At 40.9% G+C, this 22,222-nt stretch overlaps 2 protein-coding genes and 1 long non-coding RNA gene across 4 annotated transcripts in view; 1 reads left to right on the top strand and 2 right to left on the bottom strand.

Moving 5' to 3' along the window:
• Nucleotides 1-13,794, bottom strand: part of LOC115116280 (centriolar coiled-coil protein of 110 kDa-like) — a 28,257-nt gene extending 14,463 nt beyond the window's left edge. The window contains exons 1-3 of the mRNA XM_065010559.1: nucleotides 13,613-13,794; nucleotides 11,706-11,896; nucleotides 7,986-8,114 (exon numbers count right to left, since the gene is read on the bottom strand). Coding sequence (XP_064866631.1) covers nucleotides 7,986-8,114; nucleotides 11,706-11,864 — 288 coding nt within the window. The 5' untranslated portion in view covers nucleotides 11,865-11,896; nucleotides 13,613-13,794. The remainder of the gene's footprint in view (nucleotides 1-7,985; nucleotides 8,115-11,705; nucleotides 11,897-13,612) is intronic.
• Nucleotides 13,795-14,781: 987 nt separating this feature from the next.
• On the bottom strand, nucleotides 14,782-15,993 carry LOC115117236 (uncharacterized). Its single transcript, XR_003861675.2, has 3 exons — nucleotides 15,420-15,993; nucleotides 15,244-15,279; nucleotides 14,782-14,971 (listed from the first exon to the last, which is right to left on the bottom strand). It is a non-coding gene; the product is annotated as an uncharacterized LOC115117236 (long non-coding RNA).
• A 188-nt stretch (nucleotides 15,994-16,181) lies between these two features.
• LOC115117678 (SUN domain-containing protein 1-like) overlaps nucleotides 16,182-22,222 on the top strand; it is a 57,723-nt gene continuing 51,682 nt past the window's right edge. Inside the window, exon 1 of one of the 2 annotated variants that reach the window (XM_065010564.1) lies at nucleotides 16,182-16,405. The gene's annotated coding sequence lies outside the window, so the exon portion shown is untranslated. Of the gene's footprint in view, nucleotides 16,406-18,745; nucleotides 19,059-22,222 lie in introns of those variants that run through there. The other variant, XM_065010563.1, reaches the window with a different exon arrangement.

Here is a 22,222-nt window from a genome sequence, read left to right on the forward strand (position 1 = left end):
ACAAGCACCCTTTTCCCTTTATAACAAGCACCCTTTTCCTTTATAACAAGCACCCTTTATCTTTATAACAAGCACCCTTCTCCCTTTATAACAAGCACCCTTTTCCCTTTATAACAAGCACCCTTTTCCCTTTATAACAAGCACCCTTTTCCCTTTATAACAAGCACCCTTTCCCCTTTATAACAAGCACCCTTTTCCCTTTATAACAAGCACCCTTTTATCTTTATAACAAGCACCCTTTCTCCCTTTATAACAAGCACCCTTTTATCTTTATAACAAGCACCCTTTTCCCTTTATAACAAGCACCCTTTATAACAAGCACCCTTTTCCCTTTATAACAAGCACCCTTTTCCCTTTATAACAAGCACCCTTTCCCCTTTATAACAAGCACCCTTCTCCCTTTATAACAAGCACCCTTTTCCCTTTATAACAAGCACCCTTCTCCCTTTATAACAAGCACCCTTCTCCCTTTATAACAAGCACCCTTCTCCCTTTATAACAAGCACCCTTTTCCCTTTATAACAAGCACCCTTTTCCCCTTTATAACAAGCACCCTTTTATCTTTATAACAAGCACCCTTCTCCCTTTATAACAAGCACCCTTCTCCCTTTATAACAAGCACCCTTTCCCCTTTATAACAAGCACCCTTTTCTCTTTATAACAAGCACCCTTCTCCTTTATAACAAGCACCCTTTTCTCTTTATAACAAGCACCCTTTTCTCTTTATAACAAGCACCCTTTTCCCTTTATAACAAGCACCCTTCTCCCTTTATAACAAGCACCCTTCTCCCTTTATAACAAGCACCCTTTTTTATAACAAGCACCCTTTTCCTAAACAAGCACCCTTTTCCCTTTATAACAAGCACCCTTCTCCCCTTTATAACAAGCACCCTTTTCCCTTTATAACAAGCACCCTTTTCCTTTATAACAAGCACCCTTTTCCTCCCTTTATAACAAGCACCCTTTTCTCCTTTATAACAAGCACCCTTTTTATAACAAGCCCTTTATAACAAGCACCCTTTAACCCCCTTTATAACAAGCACCCTTTTCCTTTATAACAAGCACCCTTCTCCCTTTATAACAAGCACCCTTTCCTTTATAACAAGCACCCTTCTCCCTTTATAACAAGCACCCTTTTCCCTTTATAACAATAACACCCTTTTTTATAACCACCCTTTTCCTTTATAACAAGCACCACCCCTTTATAACAAGCACCCTTTTCCCAAGCACCCTTTATAACAAGCACCCTTTATAACCACCCTTTATAACAAGCACCCTTCTCCTTTATAACAAGCACCCTTTTCCTTTATAACAAGCACCCTTCTCCCTTTATAACAAGCACCCTTCTCCCTTTATAACAAGCACCCTTTCCACCCTTCTCCCTTTATAACAAGCACCCTTCTCCCTTTATAACAAGCACCCTTTTATAACCCCTTTATAACAAGCACCCTTTTCCTTTATAACAAGCACCCTTCTCCTTTATAACAAGCACCCTTTTCCCTTTATAACAAGCACCCTTTCCCTTTATAACAAGCACCCTTTTCCTTTATAACAAGCACCCTTTTCCCTTTATAACAAGCACCCTTTTCCCTTTATAACAAGCACCCTTTTCCCTTTATAACAAGCACCCTTTTCCCTTTATAACAAGCACCCTTTTCCTTTATAACAAGCACCCTTTCCCTTTATAACAAGCACCCTTTTTCCTTTATAACAAGCACCCTTCTCCCTTTATAACAAGCACCCTTTTCCCTTTATAACAAGCACCCTTTTCCCTTTATAACAAGCACCCTTTTCCCTTTATAACAAGCACCCTTTTCCCTTTATAACAAGCACCCTTTTCCCTTTATAACAAGCACCCTTTTCCCTTTATAACAAGCACCCTTTTCTCTTTATAACAAGCACCCTTCTCCCTTTATAACAAGCACCCTTTTCCCTTTATAACAAGCACTTTATAACAAGCACCCTTTTCTCCCTTTATAACAAGCACCCTTTTTCCCTTTATAACAAGCACCCTTTATAACAAGCCCCTTTATAACAAGCACCCTTTCCCTTTATAACAAGCACCCTTTTCCCTTTATAACAAGCACCCTTTTATCTTTATAACAAGCACCCTTTTATCTTTATAACAAGCACCCTTCTCCCTTTATAACAAGCACCCTTCTCCCTTTATAACAAGCACCCTTCTCCCTTTATAACAAGCACCCTTCTCCCTTTATAACAAGCACCCTTTTCCCTTAATAACAAGCACCCTTTATAACAAGCACCCTTTCCCCTTTATAACAAGCACCCTTCTCCCTTTATAACAAGCACCCTTCTCCCTTTATAACAAGCACCCTTTTCCCTTTATAACAAGCACCCTTTTCCCTTTATAACAAGCACCCTTTCCCCTTTATAACAAGCACCCTTTTCCCTTTATAACAAGCACCCTTTTCCCTTTATAACAAGCACCCTTTTCTTTATAACCTTTATAACAAGCACCCTTTTCCTTTATAACAAGCACCCTTTCCCCTTTATAACAAGCACCCTTCTCCCTTTATAACAAGCACCCTTTCCCCTTTATAACAAGCACCCTTTTCCTTTATAACAAGCACCCTTCTCCCTTTATAACAAGCACCCTTCTCCCTTTATAACAAGCACCCTTTTCCCTTTATAACAAGCACCCTTTTTCCTTTATAACAAGCACCCTTTCCCTTTATAACAAGCACCCTTTTCCTTTATAACAAGCACCCTTTTCTCCCTTTTCTTTATAACAAGCACCCTTTCCCTTTATAACAAGCACCCTTTTCCCTTTATAACAAGCACCCTTCTCCCTTTATAACAAGCACCCTTTCCCCTTTATAACAAGCACCCTTTTATCTTTATAACAAGCACCCTTCTCCCTTTATAACAAGCACCCTTCTCCCTTTATAACAAGCACCCTTTCCCCCCTTTATAACAAGCACCCTTTTCCTTTATAACAAGCACCCTTTTCTCCTTTATAACAAGCACCCTTTTCCTTTATAACAAGCACCCTTTCCTTTATAACAAGCACCCTTTTCTCCTTTATAACAAGCACCCTTTTCCCTTTATAACAAGCACCCTTTTCCCTTTATAACAAGCACCCTTTTATCTTTATAACAAGCACCCTTCTCCCTTTATAACAAGCACCCTTTTATCTTTATAACAAGCACCCTTCTCCCTTTATAACAAGCACCCTTTTCCCTTTATAACAAGCACCCTTTATCCCTTTATAACAAGCACCCTTTTCCCTTTATAACAAGCACCCTTTTCCCTTTATAACAAGCACCCTTTATAACAAGCACCCTTTCCCCTTTATAACAAGCACCCTTTTCCCTTTATAACAAGCACCCTTTATAACAAGCACCCTTTTCCCTTTATAACAAGCACCCTTTTATCTTTATAACAAGCACCCTTTTCCCTTAATAACAAGCACCCTTTATAACAAGCACCCTTTCCCCTTTATAACAAGCACCCTTCTCCCTTTATAACAATCACCCTTTTCCCTTTATAACAATCACCCTTTTCTCTTTATAACAAGCACCCTTTTCTCTTTATAACAAGCACCCTTTTCCCTTTATAACAAGCACCCTTCTCCCTTTATAACAAGCACCCTTTTATAACAAGCACCCTTTATAACAAGCACCCTTTTCTCTTTATAACAAGCACCCTTTATAACAAGCACCATTTTCCCTTTATAACAAGCACCCTTTTCCCTTTATAACAAGCACCCTTTTCCCTTTATAACAAGCACCCTTTTCCCTTTATAACAAGCACCCTTTATAACAAGCACCCTTTTCCCTTTATAACAAGCACCCTTTCCCTTTATAACAAGCACCCTTTTCCCTTTATAACAAGCACCCTTCTCCCTTTATAACAAGCACCCTTTTCCCTTTATAACAATCACCCTTTTCTCTTTATAACAATCACCCTTTTCTCTTTATAACAAGCACCCTTTTCTCTTTATAACAAGCACCCTTTTCCCTTTATAACAAGCACCCTTCTCCCTTTATAACAAGCACCCTTCTCCCTTTATAACAAGCACCCTTTTCTCTTTATAACAAGCACCCTTTATAACAAGCACCATTTTCCCTTTATAACAAGCACCCTTTTCCCTTTATAACAAGCACCCTTTTCTCTTTACAACAAGCACCCTTTTCTCTTTATAACAAGCACCCTTTTCCCTTTATAACAAGCACCCTTTATAACAAGCACCATTTTCCCTTTATAACAAGCACCCTTTATAACAAGCACCCTTTTCCCTTTATAACAAGCACCCTTCTCCCTTTATAACAAGCACCCTTTTCTCTTTACAACAAGCACCCTTTTCCCTTTATAACAAGCACCCTTTATAACAAGCACCATTTTCCCTTTATAACAAGCACCCTTTATAACAAGCACCCTTTTCCCTTTATAACAAGCACCCTTTTCCCTTTATAACAAGCACCCTTTTCCTTTATAACAAGCACCCTTTTCCCTTAATAACAAGCACCCTTTTCCCTTAATAACAAGCACCCTTTATAACAAGCACCCTTTCCCTTTATAACAAGCACCCTTTTCCCTTTTATAACAAGCACCCTTTTCCCTTTATAACAAGCACCCTTTTCCCTTTATAACAAGCACCCTTTTCCCTTTATAACAAGCACCCTTTCCCTTAATAACAAGCACCCTTCTCCCTTTATAACAAGCACCCTTTTCCCTTAATAACAAGCACCCTTCTCCCTTTTATAACAAGCACCCTTTTCCCTTTATAACAAGCACCCTTTCACCCTTTTCCTTTATAACTTAATAACAAGCACCCTTTCCTTTATAACAAGCACCCTTTTCCCTTTATAACAAGCACCCTTCTCCCTTTATAACAAGCACCCTTTCCCTTAATAACAAGCACCCTTTTCCCTTTATAACAAGCACCCTTTTCCCTTAATAACAAGCACCCTTTTCCCTTAATAACAAGCACCCTTTATAACAAGCACCCTTTATAACAAGCACCCTTTTCCCTTAATAACAAGCATCCTTTTCCCTTATATAACAAGCACCCTTCTCCCTTTATAACAAGCACCCTTTTCCCTTTATAACAAGCACCCTTTTCCCTTTATAACAAGCACCCTTTTCCCTTTATATAACAAGCACCCTTTTCCCTTTTATAACAAGCACCCTTTCCTTTATAACAAGCACCATTTTCCCTTTATAACAAGCACCCTTTTCCCTTTATAACAAGCACCCTTTTATAACAAGCACCATTTTCCCTTTATAACAAGCACCCTTTATAACAAGCACCCTTTTCCCTTTATAACAAGCACCCTTTTCCCTTTATAACAAGCACCCTTTTCCTTTATAACAAGCACCCTTTTCCCTTAATAACAAGCACCCCTTTCCCTTAATAACAAGCACCCTTTATAACAAGCACCCTTTATAACAAGCACCCTTTTCCCTTTATAACAAGCACCCTTTTCCCTTATAACAAGCACCCTTTTCCCTTTATAACAAGCACCCTTTTCCCTTTATAACAAGCACCCTTTCCCTTAATAACAAGCACCCTTCTCCCTTTATAACAAGCATCCTTTTCCCTTTATAACAAGCACCCTTCTCCCTTTTATAACAAGCACCCTTTTCCCTTTATAACAAGCACCCTTTCTCCCTTTATAACAAGCACCCTTTTCCTCCACTTTATAACAAGCACCCTTTTCCCTTTATAACAAGCACCCTTTTCCCTTTATAACAAGCACCCTTTTCCCCTTTATAACAAGCACCCTTTTCCCTTTATAACAAGCACCCTTTTCCCTTTATAACAAGCACCCTTTTCCCTTAATAACAAGCATTTTCCCTTTATAACCCTTTATAACAAGCACCCTTTTCCCTTAATAACAAGCACCTTTTCCCTTAATAACAAGCACCCTTCTCCCTTTATAACAAGCACCCTTTTCCCTTAATAACAAGCACCCTTCTCCCTTTTATAACAAGCACCCTTTTCCCTTTATAACAAGCACCCTTCTCCCTTTTATAACAAGCACCCTTTTCCCTTTATAACAAGCACCCTTCTCCCTTTATAACAAGCACCCTTTTCCCTTAATAACAAGCACCCTTCTCCCTTTATAACAAGCATCCTTTTCCTTTATAACAAGCACCCTTCTCCCTTTATAACAAGCACCCTTTTCCTTTATAACAAGCACCCTTCTCCTTTATAACAAGCACCCTTTTCCCTTTATAACAAGCACCCTTTTCCCTTTATAACTTTATAACAAGCACCCTTTTCTCCTTTATAACAAGCACCCTTTTCTTTATAACAAGCACCCTTCTCCCTTTATAACAAGCACCCTTTTCCCTTTATAACAAGCACCCTTTTCCCTTTATAACAAGCACCCCTTTCCCTTTATAACAAGCACCCTTTTCCCTTTATAACAAGCACCCTTTTCCCTTTATAACAAGCACCCTTTTCCCTTTATAACAAGCACCCTTCTCCCTTTATAACAAGCACCCTTTTCCCTTAATAACAAGCACCCTTTTCCCTTTATAACAAGCACCCTTTTCCCTTAATAACAAGCACCCTTTATAACAAGCACCCTTTATAACAAGCACCCTTTTCCCTTAATAACAAGCATCCTTTTCCCTTTATAACAAGCACCCTTCTCCATTTATAACAAGCACCCTTCTCCCTTTATAACAAGCACCCTTCTCCTTTATAACAAGCACCCCTTTCCCTCAATAACAAGCACCCCTTTCCCTCAATAACAAGCACCCCTTTCCCTCAATAACAAGCACCCTTTTCCCTTTATAACAAGCACCCTTCTCCCTTTATAACAAGCACCCTTCTCCCTTTATAACAAGCACCCTTCTCCCTTTATAACTACCCAAGAAGACTCAAGGCTGTAATTGCTGCCAAAGGTGCTTCAACAAAGTACTGAGTAAAGGGTCTGAATACTTATGTAAATGTGATTTGCAAACATCACCCCAAAACTATTTCTGCCTTGTCATTATGGAATATTATGTGTAGATTGATGAGGGGAAAATCGATTTAATCCATTTTAGAATAAAGCTGTAACGGAACAAAATGTGGAAAAAGTCAAGAGGTCTGAATACTTTCCGAATGTACTGTAAGTGCATATTATGTGTCTGTGAGCAAATCAGTGAGTGTTTGTATGTGTGTTGGAGTATCAGTGAGTGTTTGTATGTGTGTTGGAGTATCAGTGAGTGTTTGTATGTGTGTTGGAGTATCAGTGAGTGTTTGTATGTGTGTTGGAGTATCAGTGAGTGTTTGTATGTGTGTTGGAGTATCAGTGTGTTGTATGTGTGTGGATCAGTGAGTGTTTGTATGTGTGTTGGAGTATCAGTGTGTGTTTGTATGTGTGTTGGAGTATCAGTGAGTGTTTGTATGTGTGTTGGAGTATCAGTGTGCGTAGTGTGTAGGGCCCTGTGAGTGTTTGTATGTGTGTTGGAGTATCAGTGTGCGTAGTGTGTAGGGGCCTGTGAGTGTGTAGGGCCCTGTGAGTGTGTAGGGCCCTGTGAGTGTGTAGGGCCCTGTGAGTGTGTAGGGCCCTGTGAGTGTGTAGGGCCCTGTGAGTGTGTAGGGCCCTGTGAGTGTGTAGGGCCCTGTGAGTGTGCATAGTCAGTGCAAAAATAAGAATAAAATACAAAGGTCAACTCAGATAGTCCGTGTAGCCATTTTGTTAGATAGTGTATTTTGCTGTTCAGAAACCTGTTGGTGTCAGACTTGATGCACCAGTACCGCTTGCCATGCGGAAGCAGAGAGAACAGTCTATGGCAGGGTTCCCCTAGCTGGTGGTTTACTTGGCCCCCCAAATTTCTGAGCAAAAATTGAATTTTCATTGTTGGAGATGTTTTTTTAAACTGTAAAAACACAAGGAAATCAGCTCCAAGTGATTTTAATATGGGAAATCTGTTCCCACAACCATCCAGCTAATCTAGTTGATGATCCTTGGTCTATGGCTTGGGTGGTTGGAGTCTTTGGGAAATGGTTGTCTGAGACTGACCTGAGCACTGTCCAGGATGTCCTGAACCCTGGCCAGCAGGCTGTTGCTGCGTAGTGCCTGTCTGTCCACCTCCAGCTGGGCAGCCCTCTGTCTGTACTGGGACATCTCGCTGCGCTGCTCCACACTCAGCTGAGGATGGATCACAATAAACACACACAGTCAGAGACACACACACATACAAGCATACATACATAGTCAGATAAAGACAAACACAGACAGGTGCGCATGCACCAACACACATTCTCGCCTGGGTCTCTCGGAATCCATGTGACAATGTTTATATTACACTTAGCACCTTTTTTTCTATCTAGAACCTTAAAGGGTTCTTCGACTGTCCCTATATGTTACATCTGCTCCTGCCACGCCCTCTACTTCTCATCCTGTGTCTCCCTAACCTGCCGCCACTCCCCCAGTGCCCTCTCCCTCTTCCTCTCTGTGTGTGTGTGTGATTGTGTGGTCGGAGACAGGTGTGCTGGAGGCAGACCAGAACCCCACCAGCTGCAACCTGTTCCATAATCAAGACCTCTACAAATGCTCATGCCTGCCACTTTCACGGTGCCAGATCATAACCTCTGTTTTTAGCCGTTTGTACCTGCTTAGATCCTGTTTTCGTGTTATGCCTGTTTTCTCTTACCTGACACTGTTTTCCTCTCCGCTACAGTTCTGCCTGCTCTGACTCTGGCCCCTGTCTCCAGTCCCACGTCTTGTCAATCCTGCTACTCTGTCCTGGACCCCCCCACTCCACTGCATCCTTGGATTCCTCTCCGGACCCGCTTACCCAGTCCCAACTCCCCTCGCTCCAGCCTCAGCCGCCGCACCTGGCTTCCTGCAACCCGCCCGAGCTTCCCCTGGCCTGCACCCCATGCTCCCTGTGTGTTCAAATAAATACCTTGGTTACCTCATCCCAGTCTCCTCGTCTGAGTCTGCTCTTGGGTTCACCTGTTCCACTCCGCGTGACACTATAGGATAACCATTTGAAGAACATTTTGGGTTCCATGTAGAACCCTTTCTACAGAGGGTTCTACATATAACCCAAAAGGATTCTACCTGGAACCAAAAAGGTTTCTCCTATGGGGACAGCTGAAGAACCCTTTTGCAACCCTTTTTTTCTAAGAGTTTAGGGTACTTCTTCCTTAGAACACAACAGTCAAGTTCTGGAATGTGGGACAGAGCCAGAGTAGGCCTAATGACCTTCCCTCTAATCAGCTCTCAAATCTCTCTCTCTCAAATATCTCTCTCTCTCTCCAATTCAAGGGGCTTTATTGGCATGGGAAACATATGTTTACATTGCCATATTAAGTTAAATAAACAATAAAAAATTAACAGTCAACATTACACTCAACAAAAGCACTCTATATACAGTGTTATAACGATGTTCAAATAGTTAAAGTACATAAGTGAAAATAAATAAACATAAATATGAGTTGTATTTACAATGGTGTTTGTTCTTCACTGGTTTCCCTTTTCTTGTGGCAACAGGTCACAAATCTTGTTGTGGTGATGTATTTTACCGAATAGATATGGGAGTTTATCCAAATTTGATTTATTTTCTAATTTTTTGTGGATCTGTGTAATCTGAGGGAAGTATGTGTCTCTATGGTCATACATTTGGCAGGAGGAAGTACAGCTCAGTTTCCACCTCATCTCCTGCACACGTACGCACAGATGCACACACACCCACAAGGCATGCACAAACACACACCCCTCTCTATCCCCAATCTCACAAACATTTCCTTCACACAGCTCCTCTCAGTAAACTTAATCAGGCAGCAGTAAGACAACATGGATCAGACAACACCCCCACCCTGGTGGGGACAAGTAACATTTCCTTCACACAGCTCCTCCCAGTAAACTTAATCAGGCAGCAGTAAGACAACATGGATCAGACAACACCCCCACCCTGGTGGGGACAAGTAACATTTCCTTCACACAGCTCCTCCCAGTAAACTTAATCAGGCAGCAGGTCACAAATCTTGTTGTGGTGATGTATTTTACCGAATAGATATGGGAGTTTATCCAAATTTGATTTAGACAACATGGATCAGACAACACCCCCACCCTGGTGGGGACAAGTAACATTTCTTAGGGGACATAATGATGCTCTCCTCTCCCTGCCAAAGAGGGATACTTTTTCCAATTTAACTAAGTTCATGAAGTGGTCATACATTGATTCAGACTGATGCTAATATTGAGTTTTATTGGTAAGATGTGTGTGTCATATCCAGCAATGACTAAAAGGGCAATCTGTAGTTGCATCAATTTTTGGACTTAAATTAATTATATATACCTTATGAGTTTAGTTCAACTGTAGTACTCCATCAGAACCCCAAAAATAAGCTTGTTTAACTCCAATGTTTGTAAACAAAGTAAATGTAAACAAACACTATATAGCCTCAAAACATGGTTAAAACTATACTTTGTATATCATGGATGGTCAGCCTTGTCTGTCTATGAATTTGAGAGTGGTTACATTTCTCAAGCCCCATCCCCATATTTTTACCATAACAGGGACCGGGAATATGCTTTGAACCATTGATTGCCCCTTCAATACTCTGTGATTTAACAAAATAAACAATGACGTGTTTTTTATGGTGACTCTTTCTCTAAGACATGTGAATTACAAAATGTTTAAGCCAGATATTTGTTGTGTGTGTGTGCATAATGGTGTGTGTCCAATCAATGCCCATTGCTCACAATGCTACATTGTAAAGCAAAGGATCATTGCATTTGGTTACCATGCAACTTGAGAGTTACAAAACCCCAGACAGGAGAATACCCACACATACACAAACTCTCCTGGGGAACCATGTTGTTGTCATGGGAGAAAGCAAAGTCACCCCCACGACAACAAACTACGCTCACTGGGCTGAATCCTAATTGGATATAAGTATGCTTAACTTAACTCAAACAATTGTGCACCGTTTATGCGGAAGGTTGGAATTACATGCATGGATAATATCTATGATTAGGATTTAGCCCACAATATATACAATGTACTTAAGGGATAATCATCAAGGGGCATGAGTCCTATGGAAAACAATGAACGACATGGAAGGTGTGTTCCACGACACACTAGCGGAGTGGGACTAACCTTCCAAGGAGTGACATTATTTTTCTTAGAATGCATAGCACCTTGTTAATTATCCCTTTTATGCCATGGCTATAATTGAACACATTTGCCGCTTGAAATGTATTCATTTGCAGGTACAAATGGGTTCAACATTCACTGAAGTAGATAGCAAGTTTACTAGACAGCTACCGTAGTTGCTTTGGTAACCATGCAAACAGCCTTGCTAGTTTAGCTAACCAAACCATCAGTCCTAGCTTGATGTTATGAACATCGAAATCAACAATGCCAATAATGATTAAATTTCAAAGAGCTTGTAAGAACTGAAGCCATTGAATTCTACCGTGCTGATATACTGTTCGTTATAGGGAAATAATGCACGCTCTAGAATGCCTTTCAAGACAATCAGAAAGGAGTTTTCAACAACGCCATGGTATACATCTACAGTACATCCAACGCTGGGGAGGAATTGGAAAAAAGACACTGTAATATCCTGGAATTCACAAACAGAAAAACACATTTTAACATGTTAAAACTGATACAACTTTGATTTCACTTTGATACAACTCCATTCCCACCCCTGACCTTATGTTATATCTATGTCTATACAGCTCTCTGCACCTTCTGCCCTTTCCCCCAGACTATGTCCTTACCAAGGGGGAGAGCACAGCCCTTCCATGGAAGTGGATGAAGGAGAGAGCTTCCACAGGACCAGTTGGCTCACAACCTGTCTGTTGGCCTTGGCTCTTCCCCTGGCTCTCCGTCTGCAGTCTGACCAGGCTCCGCAGACAAAAGTCCTCGTAACTCTCCATGTCCTTGTTTGGGCTCCAGCCTCTCAAAACGGCTGCTTACAACAGAGACAGTCAGAAGAATAGTCATGAAGCAGTACAGTAGCCAACGAGAGAGACACAGTCAGAAGAACAGTCATGAAGAGGTACAGTAGCCAACAAGAGAGACACAGTCAGAAGAACAGTCATGAAGCAGTACAGTAGCCAACGACAGAGACACAGTCAGAAGAACAGTCATGAAGAGGTACAGTAGCCAACGACAGAGACACAGTCAGAAGAACAGTCATGAAGAGGTACAGTAGCCAACGACAGAGACACAGTCAGAAGAACAGTCATGAAGAGGTACAGTAGCCAACAAGAGAGACACAGTCAGAAGAACAGTCAGTCATGAAGGAAGAGGTACAGTAGCAGTAGCCAACGACAGAGACACAGTCAGAAGAACAGTCATGAAGAGGTACAGACAGAGACACAGTCAGAAGAACAGTCATGAAGAGGTACAGTAGCCAACGACAGAGACACAGTCAGAAGAACAGTCATGAAGAGGTACAGTAGCCAACGACAGAGACACAGTCAGAAGAACAGTCATGAAGCAGTACAGTAGCCAACGACAGAGACACAGTCAGAAGAACAGTCATGAAGAGGCACAGTAGCCAACGACAGAGAAACAGTCAGAAGAACAGTCATGAAGCAGTACACAGAGAAACAGTCAGAAGAACAGTCATGAAGCAGTACAGTAGCCAACGACAGAGACACAGTCAGAAGAACAGTCACGACGCGGTACAGTAGCCAACGACAGAGACACAGTCAGAAGAACAGTCACGACGCGGTACAGTAGCCAACGACAGAGACACAGTCAGAAGAACAGTCACGACGCGGTACAGTAGCCAACGACAGAGGGTATTTGACAAGACACTGGAGCCAGGTGATCAAGCCTGTAGGCTAAATGTCAACACAACAAGAAGCTCTGCAGTGTGTGTGAACCATGAAGGCCTGAGGTTAGGCACTATCTGCTGTCAAGCTATGAACAACTGGAAGAGCCAGACAAACAAACACAAGGAGGGCTCTGTCTTTAGTCACTGTATATCTCACACAATCATCACATTCCACTCATGCTATTCTATTCTGAGAGGCATGATGAAGAATCATGTTTCTGATCAATGTGATTGCTTTTAAGGGAATGCTTGCCAGCAAAGACAATGAAGGTGCACACGCACACAAGCACACACATACACAATACTTGATTTAAACCTGTAGTTAACCCACATTGATTGAGAATGAATGAGATCCTCATTATCAAATAATTAAGCAGCCAGATTGAATGCCCCACTGACCCAATATCTCGACCAGAATAAGTATGGTCAGATAATTACCGCAACACCAGTTCCATTTTCCTGATAATGTGGTTATTTCATGGATGAATAGATGTAATGAAAAGTCACCTGGGTCAGTGTGTGAATATCCTGTCTTATTATTGGTTTCCCCCGAGTAGGTAAATAACAGCCACGGCTAGTGGAAGACACAGTAGCACTGTAACGGTGTTATAGTCCACTCATTAACGTTACATGACATGATACAAATTACAGTCAAGCGCATCTAGCCTACACTTTGATACATTGTAGCAGAATATTCTGGCTGGCAAACAGTGCATCCTCAATACATTTTGCGGCATGGTAATAGTATTTGACTCGTGAAGCAAGCCATGCTTCTACAGCTGTGCCCAGCAGTGGCTGACTGACAGCGGGTTTTGTCCGTGCCCATCCCTCTCCTCTTACCCGGATTTTCTAGCGTGACATCCACAACCAATGACTCCGTGTATCTCTTTTCTTCCCCTAAATACAAAGTTGAAGACAAATGAATATCTCCTGGCGTCGTTTGTCTTATGGTTTCTGTTGCTTATAGAATTTCAGAATCGTGAATTTCTCTTTTCTGTTTCAGGTTTGTGTCAAATGGTCCTCATCACATCGACCTCTTCCGGTCGCAACAGCGCCTCCTAGCAACATAATTTAGGCCCAGTTCCATTTCTATCCCCAGCACCTTCATTTCCCCTAGCCTCAGCCTCCAATGCTGAAAGGTTTAATATGATTTTAATAAGAAGCAATATGATGATGGCGCCACCAGGCCTAAATTGAGCCCAAATAGGAAATCCTGTCATATCCTTTTTGCAATAGACACCAAAGGGGAAGATCATAAATAGGCATTTGGGACGGAAATGGAACATCATTTTATTTTTACATTTTATTTAAAAATATATATATTTTAAATGAACAAATATCACCAAACAAAAGAGGAATAGTCACATGAAAACAAGCATACAAACAAACTATTTACGTTGCCTGGAATCCTGAACAAACAAATCATATTAATTAATACAAGTTTTAAATGCCTTAAAAAAAAATGTAAGTAGTGCCATATTGTTTAAACTCGTTTATAAAGTGAAAAAAGTTAGGTTTTTGAATTAGACCATTTGCATTTGTGAATATGAAATTTACCTAGTATTATTAGCAGTTGAATTAAATATACTACATCTTTATCTGTCAGAATTTCTGAAATAAATCATTATTCAGTCATCATAATGATCTCTTGAATCTGTAAAAGTATTACATGACTCACATTCAAATTGAGTGATTTGACAATGTAATTTACAAATGAAAGCAAATTTGAAATAGTGTATAATGCATAATCAATCAAATCCAATTCCAATTCATATAGTTCAATCCAACTGTGTTATTTCTTAGCTTATTCAGATATGGATTTTGTATGAGACAGAGAGAAACGCAATATAGATGTTTCTGGAAAAGTGCAGATGGCTGAACACTTGATTCCATTAAGATAATAGTTGTCACATCCTTTATCAATATATTGCATTAGTGGGTGAACCTACAAATTATTGCATTGTCAGTTCAGTATGGCAGAAATTACAATAACATAAAACAACATGATATTGAGAAATATCTTTATTCTAAGAGAATTTTGGAGATTAAATCAACAGAGTTGGTACAGTTGAACATAATTACGTTAAAATGTGTTCAGTGGGGATTTTAGCATCTAAATCTTGGTACACAGCACCACTGACTAGCTTCTCAATAACATCCCGTCTGGACTCTGCTGTGTCTTTCTTCTGCTCTCAATTTCTGGAAGAAGAAAAAAAAGAGCATGAATCAATGATTCTAATAACTCTATTTCTATATCTGAGGATCAAGCAAATGCTTTCTGTTGTCACACTGTGGTTAAATGTAGCAACAGTGCCTGGTCTGATGCTCTTCAATGTAGCAAGAGTGTAGCAACAATGCCTGGTCTGATGCTCTTCAATGTAGCAAGAGAGCAACAGCAATGCTTTCCATGACTGTCTACTAGCCCTCTTGAACACACTTCACGTGAATGAAAACAGGCATATCATTCCTACCTTGGGCTGTAGTCAAGCAACTCTCACAATAGGTATCTGCAGAAAGAGAGCACAGATACATAAGAGCCATATACAGTCCAGTACTAGATGTTAGTAGGTAATCATTTAAAAAAACAAATTCAGCAAATGGACTTGTCAGAAGACACATTTTTAACAAAGGTGTGTAGACTACTTACAGTGATCCACATCGTCAGGCTGTACAGCAAGCAACTCAAACAAACACAACGTGCAACAAGTTCCTCATACTGTGTAGCAAATTGTCTATAATCCTGTCAAAAGTGATCCTATCTTATACAAGAGTGTGATAGTTGTACTCACACAACCTATGCAACGTTCTAGTCATGTGACCTCAGGTCGGTAACAAGAAACAATAGGATCAGCATCACCAACATTCCTCATATGACATGTGGCCTGCCCTACATATTTTATCTCATAGTAGGCTAGAAAGTTTCCTCCACAAGTCTTTCCATTGTTATATAACACAAATGGATTCACAAAACACAATGATTTACTCTGTAGAACTGGTTATCTAGCCTACCTCTTCAAGGGATGATGTGCTGATCGTTTTTTTTTGCTGTCATATGATAGGATACAGTGCACTCTCTACTACTGGTCTAAATGATATCACAGTATGCCTATATTGGCCAGTTTAAAATGAGTACGATTTTATATTAAGGTACTCTTTATAAACAGTGTATAACGGATATGTAATTGGGTTATAAGTTACAGGTAGTTAATTAGTGTATAGATAACAATCTATGTATAAAAAAACGTATTGTTATTTACAACAACAACAAAAAACTGTTGAGAGACGAAAAAGAGATGCTTAAACCGTCCAGCAGGCAGCGCTACAGCTCTGGCTGCACGCTGCTTCCTACAGCTACTATATATGGGCATTTTTACCTAAAAAGGATTGTGATTTGAAACGCGGTTAATTATTGCTCTCCTCCATGTGATGTCAGTTTGAGCAGCGGAAAATATTACTGTGCCAGTCGGGGAAAGGCCAAACCGAACGTTAGCTACTTTTTAGGCAGGCTTGCCATGCACTGACTTGGTAGCAACATTTTACTTCCTTGAACTGATTTTGGTGGATAACTGAACAGCCAGACAGACCGTCGTTCATCTTCACAACAACCTGTGGATTTGACAACCAGCGCCGAGTGTAAGTTACAGTAAACGTGAACTGTTTTAGAAATAGTCCCACATTCAGACTAGTGGTGTCTACTACCAGTAACTTGTTATATGGGACGTGCGAAATGTATGCATAAGTGTTAGATTATACGTGCAACTAGTGATGTACTTAGAAAACAGAAAAGTAACGTTATAATACGAGAAGGTATGACGTAAGGTAGCTAGCTACTTAGCTAGCACATCAAGGCTGCACGACCAACCACCACCATGGTTGCATGCACTTGATTTCTTTCTCCTGATTTCGTCATTATTGACCAGTGCACCAATTATCTAAACTGGAACGGTGTGTGCATCATTGACGTTTAGCATCATTGACGTTTATGTTGACAGGGTAGCTAACTACAATATGTTTTTCTCATCTCCAGCTGAACTATTTACTTTGAATCCAAAATCTCGCGGTAACCCTGCCTACTGCGTCATCTGTTTTCTTCTTTGTGCTTTTTTGGCGGATCGCAACCAACTAACAGCTGCATATACTGCCAGCTACTGTACTGGAGTGTGAGGCCGGTCACTACCAGGCTATATACCACGATGTTCTCTTATTAATAACTAACCCATAATTTTGAACAAAAACTATTCTTTCAGTCGGATTTAAATGTCTATTCAGAGCACAGATCAGGAACCTCTTAATTCAGTATTCCTTGTAACATTTCTGCTGTAAAGTCCTGGAGATCCAGAAATATATTTGCCCCCTTCACAATGATGTCTAACTTCTTAGATTTCTTTGTTGATTTTTTAAAAATTAGTTTGAGTAGTGCAATGTCACTTGTGCTATATACGCATCAAAGTCCACCTTCTTCACTATTAGTGTGTCGGGATCCTTCTCCTGCATGGCATTCACTGCAGTCTGTGGGACATCCACTACCATCTCATATCTCTTCACTCCTTCAGCTATTTTCACTGCCTCCACATAGGAGATCTGCTGGAATGCCCTGATCCTGCTACTGCGACCTCCTTCATCCTTGCAGGGCACTCTGGGAACTCGGGAATGTGATTCCCATCACAATTACAGCAACATGCTTCATCTGACTCTTCAACATATTTATTCCTTCGACAAACACTTGCCACATGTCAACTTTTTACAATTGTAACACTGCAGCGGCTTCTGTACATGCGGTCTCACCGCATATCTCACATACCCAAGTTTTACACAAGTTGGGAGAACCACTTCATCAAAAGACAGTAAAAATGATAGGCTTTGCTCCTTCTTTCTGTCCATCATTCGATTCAAGTGACGTGTGTCAACCACTCCTGTCATGTTATCCCTAAACCCCACTGCCTCTATGTCCAACGCGACACCAGAGAGGACACCCTTTACTCCCCCTGTCAATCTTCCAAAGCCCTGTGATTGGTTCAAATGGCTTGGGTGAGAGGGTACATCACCATGCAATACACTCTCACAGACAGTAGGTGGTGCAGTAGTCCTATGAAGTGGGAGGAGAATGATGCTGGACCACTTTTTTGGCATGGAGATGCAGACTTGGCTGCATGCAATGTGCCACTGCCCTGTTGCATATATCCTGTTTTATTGGTCCCATGAGACTATTTTCTAAATCTTGATCCAAAAGGTTCCATGGGGGACAAATTAATTATTGATGAGGCTCAACTTCTCAGCTGATCCTGATTTGATATTTGGGCTGTAATCTGCTCTGTAAACAGGCCACCAGTGAAAAGCCCTTATTTGAAATATGATCTAAATTTAAAAGCAGTACTGTAACTGATTTTGCTGTATGTATGAATTCACTTGCATTGGTTAAGATTTGAGTTTAGCCCAACATAAATGTTTTTGACCAGAGAGAAAATACCACTCTGTCCTGTGGTCATCATTTACATGAATAGTGATCCCTCAGCTGGAGGAGTTCTGTCCTGGAGAGGTGATGGGGAAACAGCTGTTGATAGATCATGAATATGTATCTGAATGAGTAGATTGTGTTGTGTAAATGATACATTGAATGTGCAGTAGTAGTAGTTTCCCAGATTGCATTATACTGTCCAGTTATAGATTATTTCTAGTTTTGTATAAGAGCCCTAGACATATAGGTATTGAGCTCTTTAGTCCTGTGACAAAAACATAGTGATTTTTGTATTTTTTTTGTATTCTGTACCTCCAGTATTTGTACTCAGTGATTTTGATTGATTTGATACAAAATCATATTCAGTGTTACGCAATAGTTTATCAGTATATCTATTATACTTGGATCACTACTCCCAGTTCAACTCTCATCCGATGGGAGAAGTTACAGTAGTGGTGGGATGCAGCAATTTCATTTTACTCCAATAGATTCAGTGTGCGCCATAAACTGACAATAGCGGGTCTGGGAGTGGGAGGAACATCTCTGCTGCGATCCTTCTTGCTTTGTTACGTCTGGGAAGCCATTTTGGAATTCTGCTTGTAGTGCCTGATAATTACGTACACAGACACACTGTCAACTTGCAAACTTTTGTGTATGTTCACGGATAAATATTATTTTGTTATCTGGGTTAGGATCATCGAACGCACCATACCTGGAATAGACGCCTCGACATGCGGTTTGAAGTTAACGCATCTTGCAAGACAGAAATGTGTGGATCTTTTTCAACTGGATTACGCTCATAAGAATAACAGATGGGCTCTTATCTGACGGGCAAGTAGAAGTTACACGCGATATTATTGGAATTATGTTTTACCTTCCGTTTTTTTTAGTAGTCATAAAATGTCATTTAATATAAATTAACGCGCATTTATTTCCCAGTTTGTAGTGCTCTGGCTCCTTTCTCCGGAATTCTGTTTTGACAGCGAACAGAACCTCGGGCCTGTTTCATTATTTCACATGTTAACTGCGACCTTAGGCTCAAACGTTTGCTTTATATTACCCTCAGTATCCGCGCAATGAGAGCCCACGTTTGATATGTATGTTATAAACGCAACGTTAATGTCAGTGCATGGACGGGTGTCTGCGTTGTTTAAATATTGCCTTCTAAAATTAGCATTAGGCAATACGAGACTCACGGAGTTTGAGTCACTTGGACATGCATTCATATTTGTAATTTGGGCATTTGCTGCTCCAATTGCACACATTGAAATGGAAGTACACATTTTGACATATCCAAAACCCGACGTGCAGAATCAACAATTCGATATCGTTTTTTTTTTTTTTTACCTAGCTCGTCACCTACTGTTTTGTTGAAAAGAAGATCGTTTTACAGCATGTTGTGAAAGTGGCAATTTTAGAAATGTTTCTATAGAGCTCCACAGTGGAAGTGTCATAATACCGATAAAACCTAGTGGTCAAACAGGGAAATGGTGCCAATCGTTTTTCCACCATTCATTTTTCCATTGGGGATTTTAGAATCACTTAAGGGCTGTAGCTGTGTTTGAATACCCATACTGTATACTTGAGTATATACTACATACTATGAGTTACTTTTAGTATACTGTAAACAAACTATTGTTTCAGTTGAGTGCTCCTGAACTTGATGTTGCGATGCAACCTCTTGCTAGCTTGTTAGCATTACCAATGACTAGCTAAACATTTTACGATTTCGGGTGTGTCTGGAGTGCCAGAGTGTGATATGGGTGTTCGTAAATCCAGAGCATTGTCAGTTTGTAAATTTAGAGTGTTTCACTCTCGGAGCATTCAGATGTCACACAGGATGCTATGGCGGAGGAGAAGGGTTGATCCGAGCGTTCAACGGCAAGCTAACTGACTAACGTTGGCTAGCTACTTCCAGACTCAAATAATAGAACACCTCGCTGACCATTTTACTCGCCCTAGCAGAGCTGGTTAGGCTGTTTTCATGTTATCCAGAGCATTGGTGACTAACTGAGCTTCTGGCAACAATTTATTTACTCATTTTTTTGTTTGCCAATGTTTACGGACACCGGGCATATTCAACAGGAGAGTGCTCTGAAATCGGAGTAGATAGGCTAAATTAAAAATATCCATAGAAACGCACAGCAAATATACCACTTAGCTAACAATGATGTGAATAATCAAGTCAACGTTGGGTAGTTAGTTAATATACTGCCTGGAAAGTTTGATGTATTAGTAGCCAACTAACATCCGGTAACTAGCTAACATACCGGTAAAGTACATACTTCTGTAATGCTATGTGGTTCGTAAGGATAGCGTAGCTAACAAATTGTCAGCCAACATAATGTAACTTATGTGAAAAGTTATTACCTTATTACATTGCTTAACATTTTCTTAACATCTGTCATAATTAGTTCAAGCAATGAATTTGTATCCGCTCTCATCGGACTTTGGCTGCATGTTTTCCACCATTTTCTTCTAATCTTAAAAATTATCAAGCCACAGCCATTTCCTGAAGAATGGCATTATGGGCTGTAAAAACACGGAAACAGTGTCCACTGCGTGTATACTTTGTATTTTGGTGAATTATTTTACGGGAACTTTTGGCATGTTAACTATATCCATACTATGACCGGGGCGGCAGGGTAGCCTAGTGGTTAGAGCACATATGTCAGAGTCAAGGCCCGGGGCCACACCGGCCCGCAAGAAGGTTTTTTACGGCCCCTGGGATGATCTTGATTTATTATTAGAACCGCCCGCAGCAAGCCGGCAGCCCGCAGATCTTTTACACGCACCAATACTACATTTCCCACAATGCAAAGGTGACGCACCGAGCAGTAGGCTGCTTCATTTCAATATTTATTGGCACAGCAGTCGTCAGCATCACAGTAAAATTAACTTTCAGATACCCATCAAAAATGGCAAAACGGAAGGTGGATACTGAGAACCGGGGTTTCAAACAAGGTGGGAGTCGGAGTATATGTTCACGAAGGTAGCTGGAAAACCTGTGTGTCTTCTGTGTGGAGAAAGTGTGGCGGTACTGAAAGAGTATAATCTGAGACGACATTATGAAACGAAACACGCGGACAAAAACAAGAATATGGACATGGAACAAAGGCTACAAAAGGCAGAGGAATTAAAACGAGGCCTCAAATCTCGACAGGCTCTGTTCAAAAAAGCCAAATCACAAGGCCAGGCTGCTGTCAAGGCCAGTTTTATTTTGGCAGAAGAGATCGCTAAATCAGCCCGGCCATTTACGGAGGGGGATTTCATCAAAAACTGCATGATTAAAGTTTGTGACGAAGTTTGCCCAGAAAAAGGCAACTCTTTTTAAATGTGAGTCTGAGCAGAAACACCATTGCCGAGAGAGTAGACCAGTTGTCCATCAATCTAAAAGAGCAGCTTGTGAAAAAGGGAAAAGATTTTATTGCATATTCCTTGGCTGTGGATGAGAGCACCGACATTTCTGACATTGCCCAGTTGTCAATTTTCATCCGCGGAGTGGACTCCAACCTAAGCGTGACAGAGGAGTTTTTGGCTTTACGTCCTATGCATGGCACAACTACGGGGCATGATTTGTATGAAGAGGTGTCAAGATGTGTAAATGAGATGGAGCTGCCTTGGGAAAAACTTGTGGGTTTGACAACCGACGGAGCACCTGCGATGTGTGGACACAGGAGCGGACTGGTGGCGAAGATACGGGAAAAGATGCAAGAGGAAAACGCGACAGGTGAGCTGACAGCTTATCATTGTATCATACACCAGGAAGCGTTGTGCGGTAAAGCCTTGAAAATGGAGCATGTAATGAGCATCATCACGCGCACAGTTAACTTTATCAGAGCCAAAGGTTTGAATCACCGCCAGTTCAAGGCATTTCTGACGGAGTTAGAAACGGAGCATGGTGATTTGCCTTATCACACAGAGGTGCGATGGCTAAGCCAGGGAAAGGTGCTTCAAAGATGTTTCGAGCTTCGTGAGGAGATTTGTCTGTTCTT

The sequence above is a fragment of the Oncorhynchus nerka genome, linkage group LG26 (genome assembly GCF_034236695.1).
Source record: "Oncorhynchus nerka isolate Pitt River linkage group LG26, Oner_Uvic_2.0, whole genome shotgun sequence".
In the NCBI taxonomy this organism is placed as follows: domain Eukaryota; kingdom Metazoa; phylum Chordata; class Actinopteri; order Salmoniformes; family Salmonidae; genus Oncorhynchus; species Oncorhynchus nerka.